Here is a 17,731-nt window from a genome sequence, read left to right as displayed (position 1 = left end):
CTGAGTCGGGCCACTGTTAGAAGGCTGCTGGTCTCTTTCAGGCAGAGTGGTTCCTCCTGTCTTCTGCCCTCCCTGGGCAGTCCTCCCAGCTCCTGGCAGGGATGTCAGGAAACCGAAACCTAGGCTATTATCTGCTCCCTCCTTCCCCTGCTCTCTGGCGCCCTCCTTGGCCAGTCCTCTGCACTCCCAGCATGTTAGGAAACCAAAACTGATCTTTTTATGGCCTTGAATTTCTCTCCCTCCTCTTCCCTCTCTCTCCCTCCATTTTCTCCCTTCCCTTCTCTCTCTCCCTCCCACTCTCTCCCTCTCTCTTTCCTCTCTCTCCCTCTTTTCGTCTCTCTCCCTCTCTTCCTTTCTCTCGCTCCCTCTCTCTCCTCCCTCTCTTCCTCTCCCTCTCTTCCTTTCCCTCTGCTCTCTCTTCCTTTCTCTCTCCCACTCTCTTCCTTTCTCTCTCCCACTCTCTTCCTTTCTCTCTCTCCTTCTCTTCCTCCCCTCTCTCCCTCTCTCTCCTCTCTCTCTCTTCCTCTCTCCCTCTCTCTTCTCTCTCTCCCTTTCTCTCTCTTCCACTCTCTTTCTCTCCCTCTCTTTTTCTCCCTCTCCCTTTCTCCCTCTTCCTCCCTCCCTCTCTCCTCTCTCTGTCTCTCTGTCTGTCTCTGTCTCTGTCTGTCTGTCTGTCTGTCTGTCTCTCTCTCCCCCCCCTCCTCTCTCTTCCTTTCTCTCTTGGAGGTGGGATCCAAGTACACCCCCATTCCCTGCCTGGCACCTTTCCACTAGAGTCTCTTTCTAAAATTTTTTTAAAACTATTTATTAATTGATTGGTTTTTGGGTCACACCCACTGCCCAGGGGTTCCTCCTGGTTCTGCACTCAAAAATCGCCCCTGGCAGGCTGGGGGACCATATGGGATGTTGGGAATCAAACCGGGTCCATCCTGGGTAAGCCACATGCAAGACAAATGTCCTACCGCTGTGCTATCTCTCTAGAACTGTGTCCCAGTGTCCCAGAGCATGTCCCACTTTCTGCTGCCAGAAAAGAGACCCTAGATCTTGTAGAAAGTGGGGGGAGGGTGGGTATCTGCCCCTGGGATGGGGGCATTTGCTGAATGTCAGGTGGCCTGGATCGAACCCAGGTCGGCCATGTGCAAGGCAAGCTCTGTACCCACTGTGCTCTCTCTCCAGCTCATCTTTATTACTTTTTGTTTGTTTGTTTGTTTTTTGGATCACATCCGGCTGTGCTCAGGGGTTCCTCCTGACTCTATGCTCAGAAATCACTCCTGGCAGGCTGGGAGTGGGCGGGAACCATATGGGATGCCGGGATTTGAACCACTCTCCTTCTGCATGCAAGGCGAACGCCCTACCTCCATGCTAACTCTCTGGCCCCCCAAGTCTTCATTTTCTATGCATAAGAATAGATATTCCGGGGCCGGGAAGGTGGCGCTAGAGGTAAGGTGTCTGCCTTGCAAGCGCTAGCTAGCGTAGGACGGACCGTGGTTTGATCCCCCGGCGTCCCATATGGTCCCCCCAAGCCAGGGGCGATTTCTGAGCACATAGCCAGGAATAACCCCTGAGCATCAAATGGGTGTGGGACCCCCCCAAAAAAAGAATAGATATTCCTCCACCTGGCATTCTGCTCTTTCTATTCAGGTGACCCAACCATCATTCAACCCCAGTCTCTGTCAACGTAAGCATTGGAATGGACCAGACAGAAGCCATGACAGGCTTCAGGAGGTGCAATAGGCCTCTTACTGTAGAGGAAGCCGTAAGATACCAGGAAATGCCAGTACCCCAGCTAGCCAATGGAGCCCCACACAGGCTGCCGGACTTCCTATTACTTAATAATGACATCCTGCTTGCAACCACTGTGAGCCCTTACTCAGCTATTGCTTTCCCCTGACCTAGCGCCCTGTAAGAAACGTGTAGCAACGTGTAGCAAAACCGCAAAGGTCACCAAGTCCATCAGATAGTTCTTGAAATTGGGTATAAAAGTAAGAATGTGGGGCCAGAGAGATAGCACAGCGGTAGGGTGTTTGCCTCGCACCCAGCTGACCCGGGAGGGACTAGGTTCGGCCTCCAGCATTCCATATGGTTGCCCAGCCTGCCGGGGGGCAAATTTTTAGCGCAGAAACCAGGAGTGACCCCTGAGTGCTGCTAGCTATGGCTCAAAAACCAACCAACCAAGCAACCATCTAACCAACCAACCAACCAACCAACCAATCAATAAATAAAATTTTAAAGAAAAGTAAGAATGGGCCCGGAGAGATAGCACAGCGGTGTTTGCCTTGCAAGCAGCTGATCCAGGACCTAAGGTGGTTGGTTCGAATCCCGGTGTCCCATATGGTCCCCCGTGCCTGCCAGGAGCTATTTCTGAGCAGACAGCCAGGAGTAACCCCTGAGCACAGCTGGGTGTGACCCAAAAACCAAAAAAAAAAAAAAAAAAAAAAAAAAAAAAGAAATAGAAAAAGAAAAGTAAGAATGTAAAAGAATGTAAGTTGGGCCGGGGTTGCCAACTGTGCTTCCTTGACCCCAGCATGCTGGTTTGTGACTCTCAATAAATTGCTCCTTTGCTTTAATTGAATCTTGTGTGTTCTGGTTCTTGCATTGGACTGGGCTATCGGACCCAACACATTCAGGAATCAGTTTACAAAAAAGCAAACTCCATCGAATTAGAATCAAAGAAGTGTAATTTTGGGTGCACAAAGCTTAGGTAGAACCTAAAATGAGCTCAAAGGATGGAGAAAAAAAGTAAGTGTATTTTGGGGGGTGTTTGGGCAGGCTTGGGGGACCATATAAGATGCTGGGGATTGAACCCAGGTCAGTCCTGGGTCTGCCTCATGCAAGGCAAATGCCCTACTGCTGCGCCATCTCTCTGGCCAGTGTAGGGTGTGTGTATGTGTGTATTGGGGTATCACCAGAGAAGAAGCAGAAAAGCCACATGGTTGAAGGAGAAAAGACCTGATTTCCTCTAGCCTGGCTAAGACCCTGCTTGGACCCCTCTGCTTTCCGTGTAAATGTGATCTTGAAAATGAAGCCTCTGCCCCAAATCCCTCCCACTCTCCTCCTTTCCTTTGTTGTCGCTGCTGTTCTTTGGCTGTTGATGGGATTGGGTGCTATTTTTCCACATGGTATTGGGATAAAGACAGACTGCCAGATCAGTGGAATAGAATTGAATATCCTAATATACATTTCTAGGCCTTAATTTTTGATAAAGGAGCAAAAAAAAGCTATTCATAGTTGGGTTTTAGATGTGCTATGTTTCAGGATCAATCCCATCACCATTGTCAACCTCCCTCTACCAATATTCCTAGAGTCCGTCCCATGCCACCATTCCCACCCCTGCCAGCACATCATAACAGGCACCTTTTCAAATTCTGTCATTCAATTTGGCACTCGTGATTTAATTGTTGTTGACTCTGGCTTGGGTATTTTTCTTCTTCTGGTTTTTGAGCCATACCCAGTGACACTCAGGGATTAGTCCTGGTTATGCACTCAGAAATCGCTCCTGGCTTAGGGGACCATATGGGACGCCAGGGGATCGAACCGTGGTCTGTCCTAGGTCAGCACATGCAAGGCAAATGCCCTACCACTTGTGTCATTACTCTGGCCCCAATTCTGTCTTTTTTTTTTTTTAACAACACTTGAGCTTGTGTCTCCATAATTTCATATGTGTCTTTCCCCAAACAAGTGGTGCTTTCTAACACCATGCACAAAAGTCAAATCAAAAAGGATTCACGACCTTGATATTGAATAAAGTATCCATAAAGTACTCAGAAAAAAATGGGAAAAACTTTGCAATGACAGTGAAGCTAAAGCAAGTTTACGGACAAAACACATGGAAACAAACACCAGTGGAAACAAAGATAAACCATTGGGATTATGTTAAACTACAAAGCACCTGAACTTAAAAGGAAACAATAACCAGATTAAAAAGACCACTTACATATTGGAAGAAATTATTCACCCAATATCCACTTGATAGGGGTTAATAACTTGGATCACTTGGCATAGATTAAATCAGTGGTCCTCAAACTATGGCCCACGGGCCACATATTGTATTTGTATCTGTTTTGTTTCTTCATTGCAAAATAAGATATATGCAGTGTGCATAAGAATTCGTTGATAAGTTGTGTTTTTACTATAGTCAGACCCTCCAATGGTTTGAGGGACAGTGAACTGGCCCCCTGTTGAAAAATTTTGAGGACCCCTGGATTAAATGCTAATGCTTGTATGCATTTATTCCCGGACTTTCAATACCGTTCCATTGATCAAAGTGTATTTTTATTTGAATGTCACACTGATTTAATTACTGTTGCTTTGTCATATAATTTTGAGTCAGGTAACTCGATGCCTTGATTTTTAGTCTGCTACCAATGCTACCCCTGCTTTATCTATGCAAGGCTTTTATTTTACTGCTCAATTTAAGCATCATGGTTCACGAAGTTCTCATAGTACAGTTGTTCTGACAGTCAAGTTTCTGACAGAAATCCCACCTCCTCTGTGTAACATTTCCTCCTCCAGTCTTGTCTTGTCTGTCTGTCTGTCTGTCTGTCTGTCTGTCTATCTATCTCTATCTCTGTCTGTCTGTCTGTCTGTCTGTCTGTCTGTCTGTCTATCTATCTATCTATCTATCTATCTATCTATCTATCTATCTATCTATCTATCTGTCTGTCTGTCTGTCTGTCTGTCTGTCTGTCTGTCTGTCTGTCTGTCTGTCTATCTATCTATCTATCTATCTATCTATCTATCTATCTATCTATCTTTGATTTTTAGGCCAAATTCAGTTGCAGTCGGGGGTTAGTTCTGGCTCTGAGCTCAGAAATCTCTCCTGGCAGACTTGGGGAACCACATGGGATGCTGGGAATCGAATGCAAGGCAAATGCCCTACCACTGTCATATCTTGCCCCAGTAATTGATTTTTATGTTGCTGTTATAACTAAATGGCTAACATGATTGTTTAGTTTATGGAGCTTTCCCATCTAGTTTGGTGTGTTCTTACGCCTCTCATTTGGATCCTACGATATCTGGCTTCTAATGCTTCTATGTCCCATTGCCATTGGTTGGGAGGTTTCATGCGGGCGCTTTTGAACCCTCTCATTTCAGTAACTCCAGGTTCTGTACAGCAGGGTAGATGAGCTGATATGGCGGTGGCTATGGCTGCTGAGGCTTTCAGCAGTGTGTGTGTGTGTGTGTGTGTGTGTGTGTGTGTGTGTGTGTGTGTGTGTATGTGTTCTATACAACTGACTTCATCGCTACTTACGTTAGACCCCAGACCCTGAAACTCTAACTCTCCTTAATGAACACCAAGCCTGAAGCTGCTTGAAAGTTCCCCAGACCTTGAAGCTATAATGAGCACCAAGCCTGTAGCAACGGGACTGGAGAGACAGCACAGCAGTAGGGTCTTTGCCTTGCATGCGGCCAACACTGGATGGACATGGGTTTGATTCCCAGCGTCCCATATGGTCTCCTGAGTCTGCCAAGAGCAATTTCTGAGCTCAAAATCAGGAGTAACCCCCCCCCTCAACGCAGCTGGGTGTGGCCCAACCCCCCCAAAAGCCTGTAACAGCTTGAAAGTTTATTCACCCCTTCCCCCTCCCTTCTCAGATACTGCTCCCCCCTAGCATTTCCAGGCCAAATTTACGGAAAATGAGATGTCAGCTTATTCTATAGAGTGGCCAAGGTCTTCTTGTTATGAAGGCCATGCTGATTTTCAGCCAAAACGGTATCAGACCAGATAAAGGGAGGGGGCAGGACTCAGGTCCTCTGTGTGTAAGGAATGGACACAGAGCAAAAAGTGAACATGGAACCAATCACTTATACTGTGGAAGTTAAACAGTTTGTACTAATCAATGAACTACTTAGACTGCGGAAGCCTGTTAACGGTATACAACCTACTCTCGGTTTCATACAGGGCATATGTCTTCTACAAGACTGGGCCCAGCTATAGCTGAATAGACTCCCTTTTGCATTTTGCATGATCAGTGGTGGTCTTTGACTCTCGTTGCCATTTGAGTTATCTCTCAGACCCTAACAATTAAATGAGGAGTCCCACAAGTGATATCATGGACAACAGAAATATTTCTAAACAGGGGGGCTGGAGTGGTAGCACAGCGGTAGGGCGTTTGCCTTGCACGCGGCTGGCCCAGGATGGATGCAGGTTCGATGCCTAGCATCCCATATGGTCCCCCAAGCGAGGGGTGATTTCTGAGCGCAGAGCCAGGAGGAACCCCTGAGAGCAGCCGGGTGTGGCCCCCAAACAAAAACAATTAAAAATATTTCTAAACAGGGTGTATTTTGTCAGTGTCCCCAGGCAGTGTCCACTAGTACCTGTGTTTTGACGGAAAAAACCTGACTCTTGTGTCCTTTAGATGGGAGAAAAGATCCTGGAAAACCTGGAAATTGACCTTAGGGAAAAATACAAAACAAACACTTGATGAGGAGGGAAAAACAACAACCCCCATTTGTTGGCGACGGTCCCTGTCATCTCTGAATAGCCTTGTCCGTGAAGTCGTGAGCTGAGGCATTTGAAAACACCCTCTGTTCTGTAGGAGAGCTGGGAGAGAACAACATAGGCGATGAGTGGTAGGTCGGTCCAAGGCTGGGGAAGGGAAGATGCGAGACATAATCTTTAGGCAAGACATAATTCTCTGGGCAAGAATATTAATACATCACTGCATGTTGGACGTGACAATCTCCATCTGGGTTGTACATAGGCGTGTCCCAGGTCTCAAATGCACTGGAGATTCGCACCGTTGATGTAGGAGAAGGCTGTGAGGATCAGGGAAGTACAGAAGTTTTCTCCATGAAGGAGACACGAGGACTTCCTGTTCCTCAACTCAGACGCCATGCTGATCAAGAACAGCCACACTCAGAAGTCAGTGGATACCTGATTTTCCGAACAGGCACATCGCAGGGAAGTGCTAATAGTCTTACTCTGTCACTGGGAAAACTTGATCATCTCTGCATCAGAAAAAGTGACAGATTTAGGGGCCGGGCGGTGGCGCTGGAGGTAAGGTGCTTGTCTTGTGAGCCTGCCAGGAATGATTTCTGGGTGCAGAGCTCGGCGGAACTTTCAAGCATGGTCAGGTGTGGCCTCAAAACGAAGCAACACAAAACAAACAATAATAGCAAAGCCAACAACCACCACCACAATAATGATAGCATCAATAACACCCATAAAGTAGCAACAGAAGCAAATATTTGGGGTCAGCTACCTTCTGTGCTCTGTGCTAGGTACTTTTTATGTTCTGATTTTTGGTTTTGCTTTTGGGCCATACCCATGGGGGCTGGTGCTCAGGAGTTACTCCTGGCTCTGTGCTCAGAAAATGTTCCTGGCAGGCTCGGGGACTATTCGGGATGCCGAGAACTAAACCCGGGTCTGTCTTGGTCCAGTTGCTTGCAAGGCAAATGTCCTACCGCTATGCTACCACTCTGGTCCCCATATATTCTATTAAAAATTTTTTTTTTGGTTGGGAGCGTGCCAAGAAGTGTTCAGGGCCTGAGGGCATTCCCTGCCAACTGGATTGGTGGTTCAATGCAACGGCATAAGAATGTCTACTATTTCTGTGCCAGGGCAAAACCCCTGACCTTTCTACTTTTCAAAGCTTCCCTGGACAAGTGCTGTGCAAATGACAAAGTAGAAAGGAAATAAAACAGATGACGGTGATCTTTCCTGGAATCACATGATAATATGATTCCAATTTTGGCTTTTGTGAGTATCTTTGGCAATTCTAGCAGTCTCGTGCAAGGCTGTTTCATGATTTTACTTCCTCATGAAATCTGAGGACAGTGAGCGTAGTTCTTTAAGGATTGGATCCGTGTAGGATTTCTTTACACCAGTGTAACGTTCCCCCTGTCTCCATCCCACTCAGTCCCAATCAAGCCTGGTTGGTTATCCAATGCAATTGGCTAACTTAGCTTTTTAATTTTTTTGGCCACACCTGTCAGGGGTTATTTTGGGTTCTGTGCTTTGGGGTCATTCCTAGCAGTGCTGGGGGGGGGGACGAGGGAGAATTTGAATGGGATGCCAGGCTTGAACCCAGGTCTGCTGCGTGCAAGGCAAATGTCCTACGTTTTACGCTATGGCCCCGGCAGGGCTAAGTTAGCTTTCCTGGCACCATGCAAAGACTGACTGGGGCCAGAGCAAGTTCTCAAGGAGGACAAATATTTGCAGATAAGGAGCTGCGGGTTGGTGCAGGCAGCCAAGTCTCAAGGGCTGGAGAGACAGTACAAGGGAAAAGCACTTGCCCGGCCTGCACCTGACCCCCTGCTGATCCCCGAGGTCCACCAGGGGTCACTCCTGAGCGTGAAGCTATAAGAACCAAGATTCCCCTTCCTCCCCCCAAGTCCATGATAAGGAACTCTAGACTAAGATGAGCTCAAACCCTAGTAGAGTGGACTTTTCCACTCCTACCCGAAGGCAGAGAGAGAGTTAACTCAAATAAAACCAAAGTTGGTGTCCTCTAGGAAAAAAAAAGTTGGTGTTCTGGTGTCCTCCAGGAATAAAGAACTAGGAGTTGAGTGAGCTTGGAAAGTTCTATCTGAAAAGGTTCCCTGAAAGCCAGGGTTCGAATCAGAATATCCCTAGACAACTAAGGTTTGAATCAGAGTATCCCTAGACAACCAAAGTTGAGTCAGAAAAACCAGTGATTGATGAAGACATCTCTACAATGAAACGATTGTCATTACTGCTTGTGATTTCTATCTAAACTGCTGAAGATTGGACTCGGGGTCCTTGCCAAGCCTTCCTAGTTGGATGAAACTTGCTCCTCAGCTAGTCGAATAAACTCCCTTTTGCACCTTGCAATATCGGAGGTGGTCTTGGACTCTCAGTGCCGACCTGGGTGTCACTTGGACCCCTTACAAAGCCAGGAGAAACCCCTGAACACTGATCTAATTCTCGAGTCCCACTGGTTCGAGGTGACAGATGCAGAAGCCATGATTTTGTGAGAGCCGTTACCTTCACGTTCCAGCTGGAGATGGGGTTGTCCTCGCTGTCGTAGCAACAGTCCTGCTTCAGGCACTGGCTGGCTCGCTGGGCCAAGATATCCCACCTGTAGCCTTTGGCCACGTTGTGGGTGGGGTCCGCGGGGTCCAGGATGATGGGTCTGAAACACAGGAGAAGGTGCCTTGGTGGCCTCTCCCTGAGTTGGGCCTCGGGAGAGCAGACATTTGTCCCTGGCTCTGTGAACTAGGCTAGAGGACCCAAATGCTTTGGCAATGGTAACATCATTGCACCTGACTCGGGGAGCCATCTAGGACGCTGGGGGATCCAATTGCGGTCCTTCCTGGGTCAACTGGGTGCAAGGCAAATGCCCTACTGCTGCACTATCGCTCCGGTCCCATAATTTTATTTATTTTATTTTTGGTTTTGGGGCCATTGCTGGGGGTGCTCCAGGCTTACTTCTGGCTCTCTGGTTTCGAATCACTCCTATAGGGTCTTGGAGGACCCTCTGTCGTACTGAGGACTGAACCTAGCTTGGCTGATTGAAAGGCAAGTGCCTTCCTCACTGAACTCTCCAGCTTACTCCAGGAACCTATGTTAATTCTTACAATAATTCTATAGGAGAGGGCCAGTTATTATGTTGTTGCCACTATTGTTGTTATTGTTTCCATTCACAGCGAGGAAACTGAGGCCCTTAGTTCCCACCACTGGCAGATGGGATTCTGTTTCATCTCCATCTCTACAGACCATGATTGTTTTCAAGCATCCTTCTTTGTTGTTGTTGTTGTTGTTTTTTAGGGGGACCACACTTGATGGTACTCAAGAGTTACTTCTGGCTCTGAGCTCAGAAATCACTTCTGGCAATGCTCAGGGACCATATAAAATGCCGGGGATTGAGCCCAGGTTGAATGCATGCAAGGCAAATGCCTTCCTTGCCGTGTTATTTCTTTGGCCCAAATTCTTTTTTTTTTTTTTTTTTTTTTGTGGTTTTTGGGTCACACCCGGCAGTGCTCAGGGGTTATTCCTGGCTGTCTGCTCAGAAATAGCTCCTGGCAGGCACGGGGGACCACATGGGATGCTGGGATTCGAACCGATGACCTTCTGCATGAAAGGCAAATGCCTTACCTCCATGCTATCTCTCCAGCCCCAGGCCCAAATTCTTGTTTTTTTTTTTTTTTTTTTTTTTAATATGGAACACTTCTCAAATTTGCATGCCATCCTTGTGCAGGGGCCATGCTAATCTTCTCTGTATCATTCCAATTTTAGTATATGTGCTGCCAAAGTGAGCACCAAATTCTTGTTTTCTTTTTTTTTGTTTTTTAGGCCACATCTGGTAACTCTCAAGGGTTTCCCCTGGCTATGTGCTCAGAAATCGCTCCTGGCTTGAGGGGGCGCATATAAGATGCCAGGGGATCAAACCAAAGTCCATCCTAGATTAGCATGGGCAAGGCAGACACCTTACCCCTAGCACCATTGCTCTGGACCCAAATTTTTGTTTTCTATTTAAAAAAAATTCCAGGGGATCCCACCCCCAGACCTGGTAGTGCTCAGGGGGTACTCCTGAATCTGTGCTCAGTGATCAATCACTCCTGGTGATGTTCAGGGGACTCTATATGGTGTTGGGGATTGAACTGGGGTTGACCACGTGCAAGCAAGTACCTTAAACCTTGGTCTAGTGTTACCTTCCCCCCAACTTCCTGTCTATCTTACCTGATGGTCAGACCAGCCCACCGCTGGGGGGGGGTCTGAGGTTGGTAATTAAGGCCTGGGGGGTGATAAAAGAGAGATTCAGCAACAGAAGGAGTAGAAGGAAGACACGGGGAGGGGGGAGAGATGAGGGACATCATGGATGCAAAGGCTGCTTAGCTTAGAAGCCACACATGGTGGCAAGGGCCTTAGAATAAAGCTTCATGTCTCCTGACTTCTACTGACTGCTTGTGGACCATTTTCTCGCCTTTCTCCTGAACCCTCAGACCCGCCAGGCCAAAGACCCTCTGGGGCAGAGGGAGCAGTGCCTGAAGGGCAGGAATCAGCCTTTCTGCATCATGATCCCCAGAGGAGGGGACGAGAGATGTCACAGGTGAGTGCCAGGCGGCTTTAGAAGACCCCCACACGTTCTGTGCCCACCTTGCCCTGCTCTGGTTCCCCATGGGTTGCATGTGGGTCCCGTACCTCTCCTCTTTGAGCTTTCTCCGAGAAAGGCCTCACCATCCATCCACCATCATCCAGCACCATCAAGGACTCTTATTAGTTTAATTCATTCAACAGACTAGTTTCCCAGGTCCCCAGTCCTTCAGCATGCTTCCATATAGAGATGGGGATTTAGTCTTTATAAAAGGAAGACCCAAAGAGTTGGAGAGATAGCACAGTGGTAGGGCGTTAGTCTTGCACGTGGCCAACCTGGGACGGACCTGGGGTTGATCCCCAGAATCCCATATGGTTCCCTGAGCCTGCCAGGAGTGATTTCTGATTTCTGAGCACAGAGCCAGTAGTAACCCCTGGCCCAAAGACCAAAAGAAAAGGAGGACCCAAACAGAGATTACTTTATTTTACCACATATTCCGCATTTTTCTATAAAACTAAGAAGAAAGAAATAAAGAAAGGCTGAGGGCCAGGGACAAAGTGGTTTTGGATGCATTGGTGGGAAATAACTAAGGACAGAACAAAATATCCAAGCCTATGATAATAGAATTAAGGAACCTTGAACTTTGACAATCTAAACTCAAAGAACCCCTTTATACTGGCAGGCCAGAGGGCCATGGGTGGTGGCATGGGACGTACTCTGGGGCCATTGTTGGAGGGAGGTTGACACTGGGGGTGGGAAGGGTCCTGACTCATTGGAGATCTCAAATTCAACTAGGAAGGACTCTGTAGATAACAATTGTTTCAATAAAATAAAATTTAAAAAAGGGAAGACCCAAGACTCCGCAGAGAGATCTGTAAACATGGGAACACTCTGGGGACACCCACACATTGGGACTGAGTGGCAAATGGCAGGCTGGCCTCTCCCTGCAGGAGACCCCAAGACACGACCCAAGTGCAAGAGGTTACTTGGAAGGAAGCGCATGGAAGTACCAGTAAGAGGGTGGGACAGGGCTGGGAGCTTGGCCAGTATTGGGGGTCAAGGTGATTACATGGTGGGGGTCTTGGGGAAGCAACTGGACAAGCCATGACCCCAGAAGTTCTGGAGAGAGCCGGGGACTTATCCACCAGTGCTCATGGATCAGGAGGTGGGCACGTTCATTGGAGTAAATCGGGGAAGGGGTGCTGGGGAGGGGAAGTCCCAGGCATAGGACTGCAGGGGTAGACTGATGTCCTGGGAAAGGATTAGGGAGGTCAAGAAGCTTCTGGGGCTGTGATCAGACCTTATCTCTCATCTCGAGGCTGTAATTGCCTTCAGCCTCTCAACAGACTGTGCTGTGTCCTACCAGTAAGAGATATGGGCTTCCATGCCAGCAGGACAGAATTTGCAAGTAATTTGGGGAGACCAATGCCCAGCTGTGGCCTCCCTAGCTGGGGCAGAGGGAGCAGTGCCTGAAGGGCAGGAACCAGCCTTCCTCATCATGATCCCCAGAGGAGGGGGATGCGAGATGTCACAGTGTGAGTGCCAGGTGGCTTTAGAAGACCCCCACACGTTCTGTGCCCACCTTGCCCTGCTCTGGTTCCCCACGAGTCGCATGTGGGTCCCGTACCTCTCCTCTTTGAGCTTTCTCCGGATAAACTCCCTAAGGACCGGCTCATCCATCGAGTAGAACTTGGTCCAGTAGATGCAGAGGAACTGGTGATCCTGGAGCAGCTCCATCACCGTGGTCAAGCCTTCATCCAGCCGGAAGCTCTCCTGCTCCTCAGCACCCACCTCCCAGGCGTAGATGGTCAGGAGCTCGAGGGCATAGAGTGGGGGCAGCGCGGCCCGGGGGCACCAGGCTTTCACATACTGTGGAACAGACGGGGAGGGAGACCCCAGGCCTTGGGTGAGGGTGAGCCTAGCCCAGAGGCACAACCCCACACTCCTGTCTCTGTTGCCAGCTACTGGCCTTGCATTCTCAGCCGCCTGCTCTTCTGGCCCTGAGTTGGGGCCCACCCACTTGACAAACACTTCGAGAGTGTAAATATGTCAAGTTGTGTCGAATGTTTCCCACGGTAACAAATAACATAGTTATAATTAAGTTTTTGGCCTCATCTGGTGCTGCTCAGGGGTTACTCCTGGCAGGCACTGGGGACAATATGGGATGTCAGGGATCCAACTCTGGTCAGCCATGTGCAAGGCAAAGGCCCTCCCTGCTGTGCTATTGCTCTGGCCCCCCTTATTATTATTTATTTATATTTATTTATTTTTGTTCTGTTTTTTTGTTTGTTTGTTTTGGGTCCCTCCCGGCAGCGCTCAGGGGTAACTCCTGGCAGGCTTGGGGGACTATATGGGATGCCGGGATTTAAACTACCGACCTTCTGCATGCAAGGCAAACACCTTACCTCCATGCTATCTCTCCGGCCGCAGTTTCTTCTCACCCTCTGACCCGGTTCCTTCCTGGGCCCTTATCTCCACCCCATCCTAGCGGTTGGCAAGGATACCGTGGCCCTTTTCCACATGATTTCACACCTTTGGCTTATGGGGGAGCTCAGAGGAGGCCCCTCCAGTTGAGAAATGCTGGTTTGGGTGACTAATCATCCTGATGTTTCGAAATCGACTTAGTCCATACAGACCTTGTGTGTGAATTCTTTTTTTTTTTTTTTTGGGGGGGGGTCACACCTGGCGGCAATCAGGGATTACTCCTGACTCTGTGCTCAGAAATCGCTCTTGGCCGGCTCCTCGGGGGAGAACCTTATGGGATGTCGGGGATCAAACTCGGGTCCGTCCCAGGCCTGTCACATGCAAGGCAAACACCCTACCGCTGTGCTGTCACCCTGGCCACGTGCTCCCCCACCTCCTAGCTTGCTCAGATTTGAATCAGGCTCTGCCTACTATTCTGACCCTTCCCTCCTCTGGCTCCCTGTCCTCCGCCTCCTGCTGCACCCCTCTGTCCCTCTCACCTGCAGGTACCAGTGCTTCACCAGCCGCAGGAGGCTCTTCACCTTGGTGGGCCGATGCTTCACAAAGTTTCTCTGCAGTTCACAGAAGGACGGGGAGAAAAGGCCGGGGCTGCCCTCGGCCTGAATCAAGGCCTCGTAGACCGCGGGGTGAGGAGGCTGGGTGTTGGCGACCACGGAAGGTCCTGGGGAGGCAGGGAGCAAGGGTGGATTCAGAAAGCCCCAGGCTGGGGAGGGGTCCTGGAGGGAGAGCCTTCAATGAGGACTGAGACCTCAACCCCTGCTCTTATGGTCAGGTGCGTCTTAGAGAGCGAAAAATACGGTACCCCAGGTGGTGCTTGGGGGACCATAGGGAGGTCCAGGATGGAACCTGGGCTGGCACGTGCAAGGCAAGCCCCCTTCCTGCTGTCCCCTTGCCGGTAAAGCTCAGTGTTTGTGTTCACAGCCAGAGATAAGAACCAGTTCCTGGGGCAACCATCTGGGACTAGCCTGTCTGAGGGTCTGGGGCAGCCCTGCCCTTACCCAGGGTCTTGCAGGCAGGGACCACTCGGACAGTCACAGGCTCAGCTGAACTCCAAGAGTGGACGGTGAAGACCAGCGCGTCGGGGACCCCCCGGACCAGTCTCACGCTCTCCAGCCCCAGGGCCAGCAGGTCTTCCGAGCTCAGGGCCCTTTTCCGGATCAGGCGGAGAACGGCGCGGTGGCACCTGGCCTGGTCCTGGAAGCTGCGGAGACAGCTTGGGAAGGCCACCAGCTCCACCTCCGTGCTGCTCAGGATTCCCGTGCCGTTTCCGAAGGCGCCCACCTGCCGGACAGAGTCCTGTTAGCTTGGGGCCACTCAGCCTGGAGGTTCCTATCCAAGCATCACGCCCCTGTAGCCTGGATGGGTCAGAAGGACCAATGGCCTTTTATTTGGGGGGGGGTCCACACTCAGGGGTTACTCCTGGCTATGCGCTCAGAAATCCCTCCTGGCTTGGGGGGACCATATGGGAGACCGGGGGACCGAATCGAGGTCCGTCCTAGGCTAGCAGGGGTCACTGCCATCTTTCTATAGTTACTTTAAATCCGCTTTTCTGCTGCTAATAAGTTAGTCTCCACCATCTTGAAGAGAGGGACCCAGAAGTAGACAATACTGAAAATGGCTTTTTTTTGTTTCTTTTTTCTTTTTTTTTTTTTTTTTGCTTTTTGGGACCACATTGGGACATACTCAAGGGATACTCCCGACTCTGTGCTCAGGGACCCTATGGGATGGCAGAGATCGAACCCAGGTCAGCCATGAGCAAGGCAAACGCCTTTCATGCTGTACTATTGCTCCCACTCCAAGAGTTTTTATTTAAAACAAAGGGGGTGGGGTGGGCCCAGAATAATATCACAGAGGGGAGGGTGTTTGCCTTGTATGGGGCTGACCCGGGTTCAGTCCTGGCATTCCATAGGGTCTCCCGAGCCTGCCAGGAGTAACTCCTGAGCACTGTAGGGTGTAGCTCAACTCCCCTCCCCCCCCAAATCTAATCTTCATGACCTCTTTGGAAAACTAAGTCCCTCTTCTTTCTGTCCGTGCCAAGGGCGCAGTGACTTGGGCAGCAGGGTGTCCTGTCTACTAGCTCAAACACAGCCCAGACCCCGCACTCTACCGGAGGGACCCGCTCCTGCCTCATGCAGTGTGCGTCCTGTCCTCCAAAGTCAATCCTTAGGCCTGTGGGTGGGAGACTTAGTGGCATCCTCTGGCCAGTGAGAACCCTGAAACCAGAGAGGGCGTGTTCATGATGCTGGGAACTCTGGGAGGGGGCAGTCACCCCAAGGACGAGGTCACAGGGCACGGTTCTTCCAGATCTTTCTACCCCATGACTCAAGCTCGCTGGCTGAGGTTTGGTTGTCCTTGGCCTTATCTTCCCCGGCCCACCCTTTTTACCCACACACAGCCGCCCTTCTCCCTCCTAACCCAGGGTGACATCTGGGCCCCAGGAATGAAATGAACCTTCTAGAAAAGGCTTCGTCCCTTGCTACTGCTGGAGCACATTCAGTTCTCCAGGAAAAGGGTTCACTCCTGGGCATCCGATTATTTTTGTTTGGGTGCTGGTAAGGGAAGGTTTATAGTTCCAATAATGTTATTCCTCTTTGCCTGTTGCTCTTTGCTCAATTGTTTTGTTTTTGCTTTTTTAAAATTTAATTTAATATTCTATTTTTAATTAGATAATAATTTATTTAAGCACCATGATTATAAACATGTTTGTAGTTGGGTTTCAGTTATAAAAAAGAACACCCCCCCTTCCCAGTGCAACCTTCCCACCACCAATGCCCCCATCTCCCTCCTTCTTTGAGACAGGCATTCTATTTCTCTATTCTATTTCTCTCATGATAGTTGCCAGTGCAGTTACTTCTCTAACTGAACTCACCACTCTTTGTGGTAAGCTTCATATCATGAGCTGGTCTTTCCAGCCCTCATCTCAATCGTCTCTGGGTGTTATTACCATAATGTCTTTTATTTTTCTTAAATCCCACAGATGAATGAAACTATTCTGTGTGTCTCTCTCTCCCTCTCACTCAATATGCTTCCATGTCCGTCCATGTCTAGGAAAATTCCATTCTCATGCTATGCAAAATCTGCTTTGCCACCTACGGAGTTAATCCGAGTCTCTTTTTATGATTTGATGGTTTTGAGGGTTGAAGCGACTCACTCGGGCGGTGCCGTGGGTCTTCGGAGGTGCCAGGATGGAATTGGGGTCTGCAGTATCTGGGGAGCCTGGGGAAATCTAAGTGGGGTGGCCAGGAACCCTGGTTCCATATCACCCCTGCTCCATTAGAAGCTCAGCGACCTTGAGCAAGTCACGTCATCTCTCTCTCTCTCTCTCTCTCTCTCTCTCTCTCTCTCTCTCTCTCTCTCTCTCTCTCTTTCTCTCTCTCTGGACCACACCCAGCAGTATTCAAAGGTTATTCTTGGCTCTGGTGGTGCTTAGGGGACTGTATGTGATGCTCAGGTTTGAGTCAAGTGTTAAACCTGGATTGGCCGTGTGCTAGGCAAGCACCTTACCACTGCATTCTCTCTCTCTCTCTCTCTCTCTCTCTGTCTCTGTCTCTCTGTCTCACCCCACTTCATCTCTCTGAGCTCAGGAAATTCATATTTCTGTGTAAAAGCACAGAAAAGCAGGAAGAACCCCAAAGCAGCACTCATATGCCTGATGAGTGAGAACCGAGAAGGGGAAAACTGGCCTCTTTTTATCTTCCGATAAATAGTAAGTTCAGGGCATCAAGGATGTGAGCTCCTAAAGACTCAGGCAATAGTGCTCAACAAAAGCAAACACCCTCTGCTCTCCCAACTCTAAAATAATCGCACAAAACTAACCATCATCCCCTTCTCTAACAGCCAGGCCGCACGACTATGTCCCCCCACCCCCAATTCTACTTTACAGCTGCTCTGCACAATGCATTTTCGTCTTTTCTGCCTCTGTTTTTATTTTTATTTATTTATTTATTTATTTATTTATTTATTTATTTGGAGAGTCAGGTGCCAGAACAATAGCACAGCAAGTAGGGTGTTTGCTTTGCATTCAGCTGACCCAGGTTCGATCCCTGGCATCCCATAGGGTCCCCTAAACCTGCCAGGAGTGATTTCTGAGCATAGAATTAGGAGTAACTCCAGAGTGCTGCCAGGTGTGGCCCCAATGAAACAACGAACAACAACAACAATAACAAAGGAAAGAGGTTCGTCCCGACCCCTCAGGATTGAGAAGGGATATACTTTCAGAAGCGAGACTGTTGGCTTTTTTTGTGGGT

General features: G+C 49.2%; 1 protein-coding gene and 1 non-coding gene across 2 annotated transcripts in view; both read right to left on the bottom strand.

The window, feature by feature from the left end:
- Nucleotides 1–6,859: 6,859 nt before the first annotated feature.
- LOC126001015 (2'-5'-oligoadenylate synthase-like protein) overlaps nt 6,860–17,731 on the bottom strand; it is an 11,256-nt gene continuing 384 nt past the window's right edge. Inside the window, exons 2-6 of the mRNA XM_049768187.1 lie at nt 14,483–14,765; nt 13,964–14,145; nt 12,628–12,869; nt 8,951–9,098; nt 6,860–6,877 (exon numbers count right to left, since the gene is read on the bottom strand). Coding sequence (XP_049624144.1) covers nt 6,860–6,877; nt 8,951–9,098; nt 12,628–12,869; nt 13,964–14,145; nt 14,483–14,765 — 873 coding nt within the window. The remainder of the gene's footprint in view (nt 6,878–8,950; nt 9,099–12,627; nt 12,870–13,963; nt 14,146–14,482; nt 14,766–17,731) is intronic.
- Nucleotides 10,119–10,225, bottom strand: LOC126003137 (U6 spliceosomal RNA). Its single transcript, XR_007493676.1, has one exon. It is a non-coding gene; the product is annotated as a U6 spliceosomal RNA (small nuclear RNA).

Source organism: Suncus etruscus, chromosome 2, assembly GCF_024139225.1.
Source record: "Suncus etruscus isolate mSunEtr1 chromosome 2, mSunEtr1.pri.cur, whole genome shotgun sequence".
Lineage (NCBI taxonomy): Eukaryota > Metazoa > Chordata > Mammalia > Eulipotyphla > Soricidae > Suncus > Suncus etruscus.
Note: the sequence above shows the minus strand (reverse complement) of the source record. Positions and strands in the feature narration are given on the sequence as shown.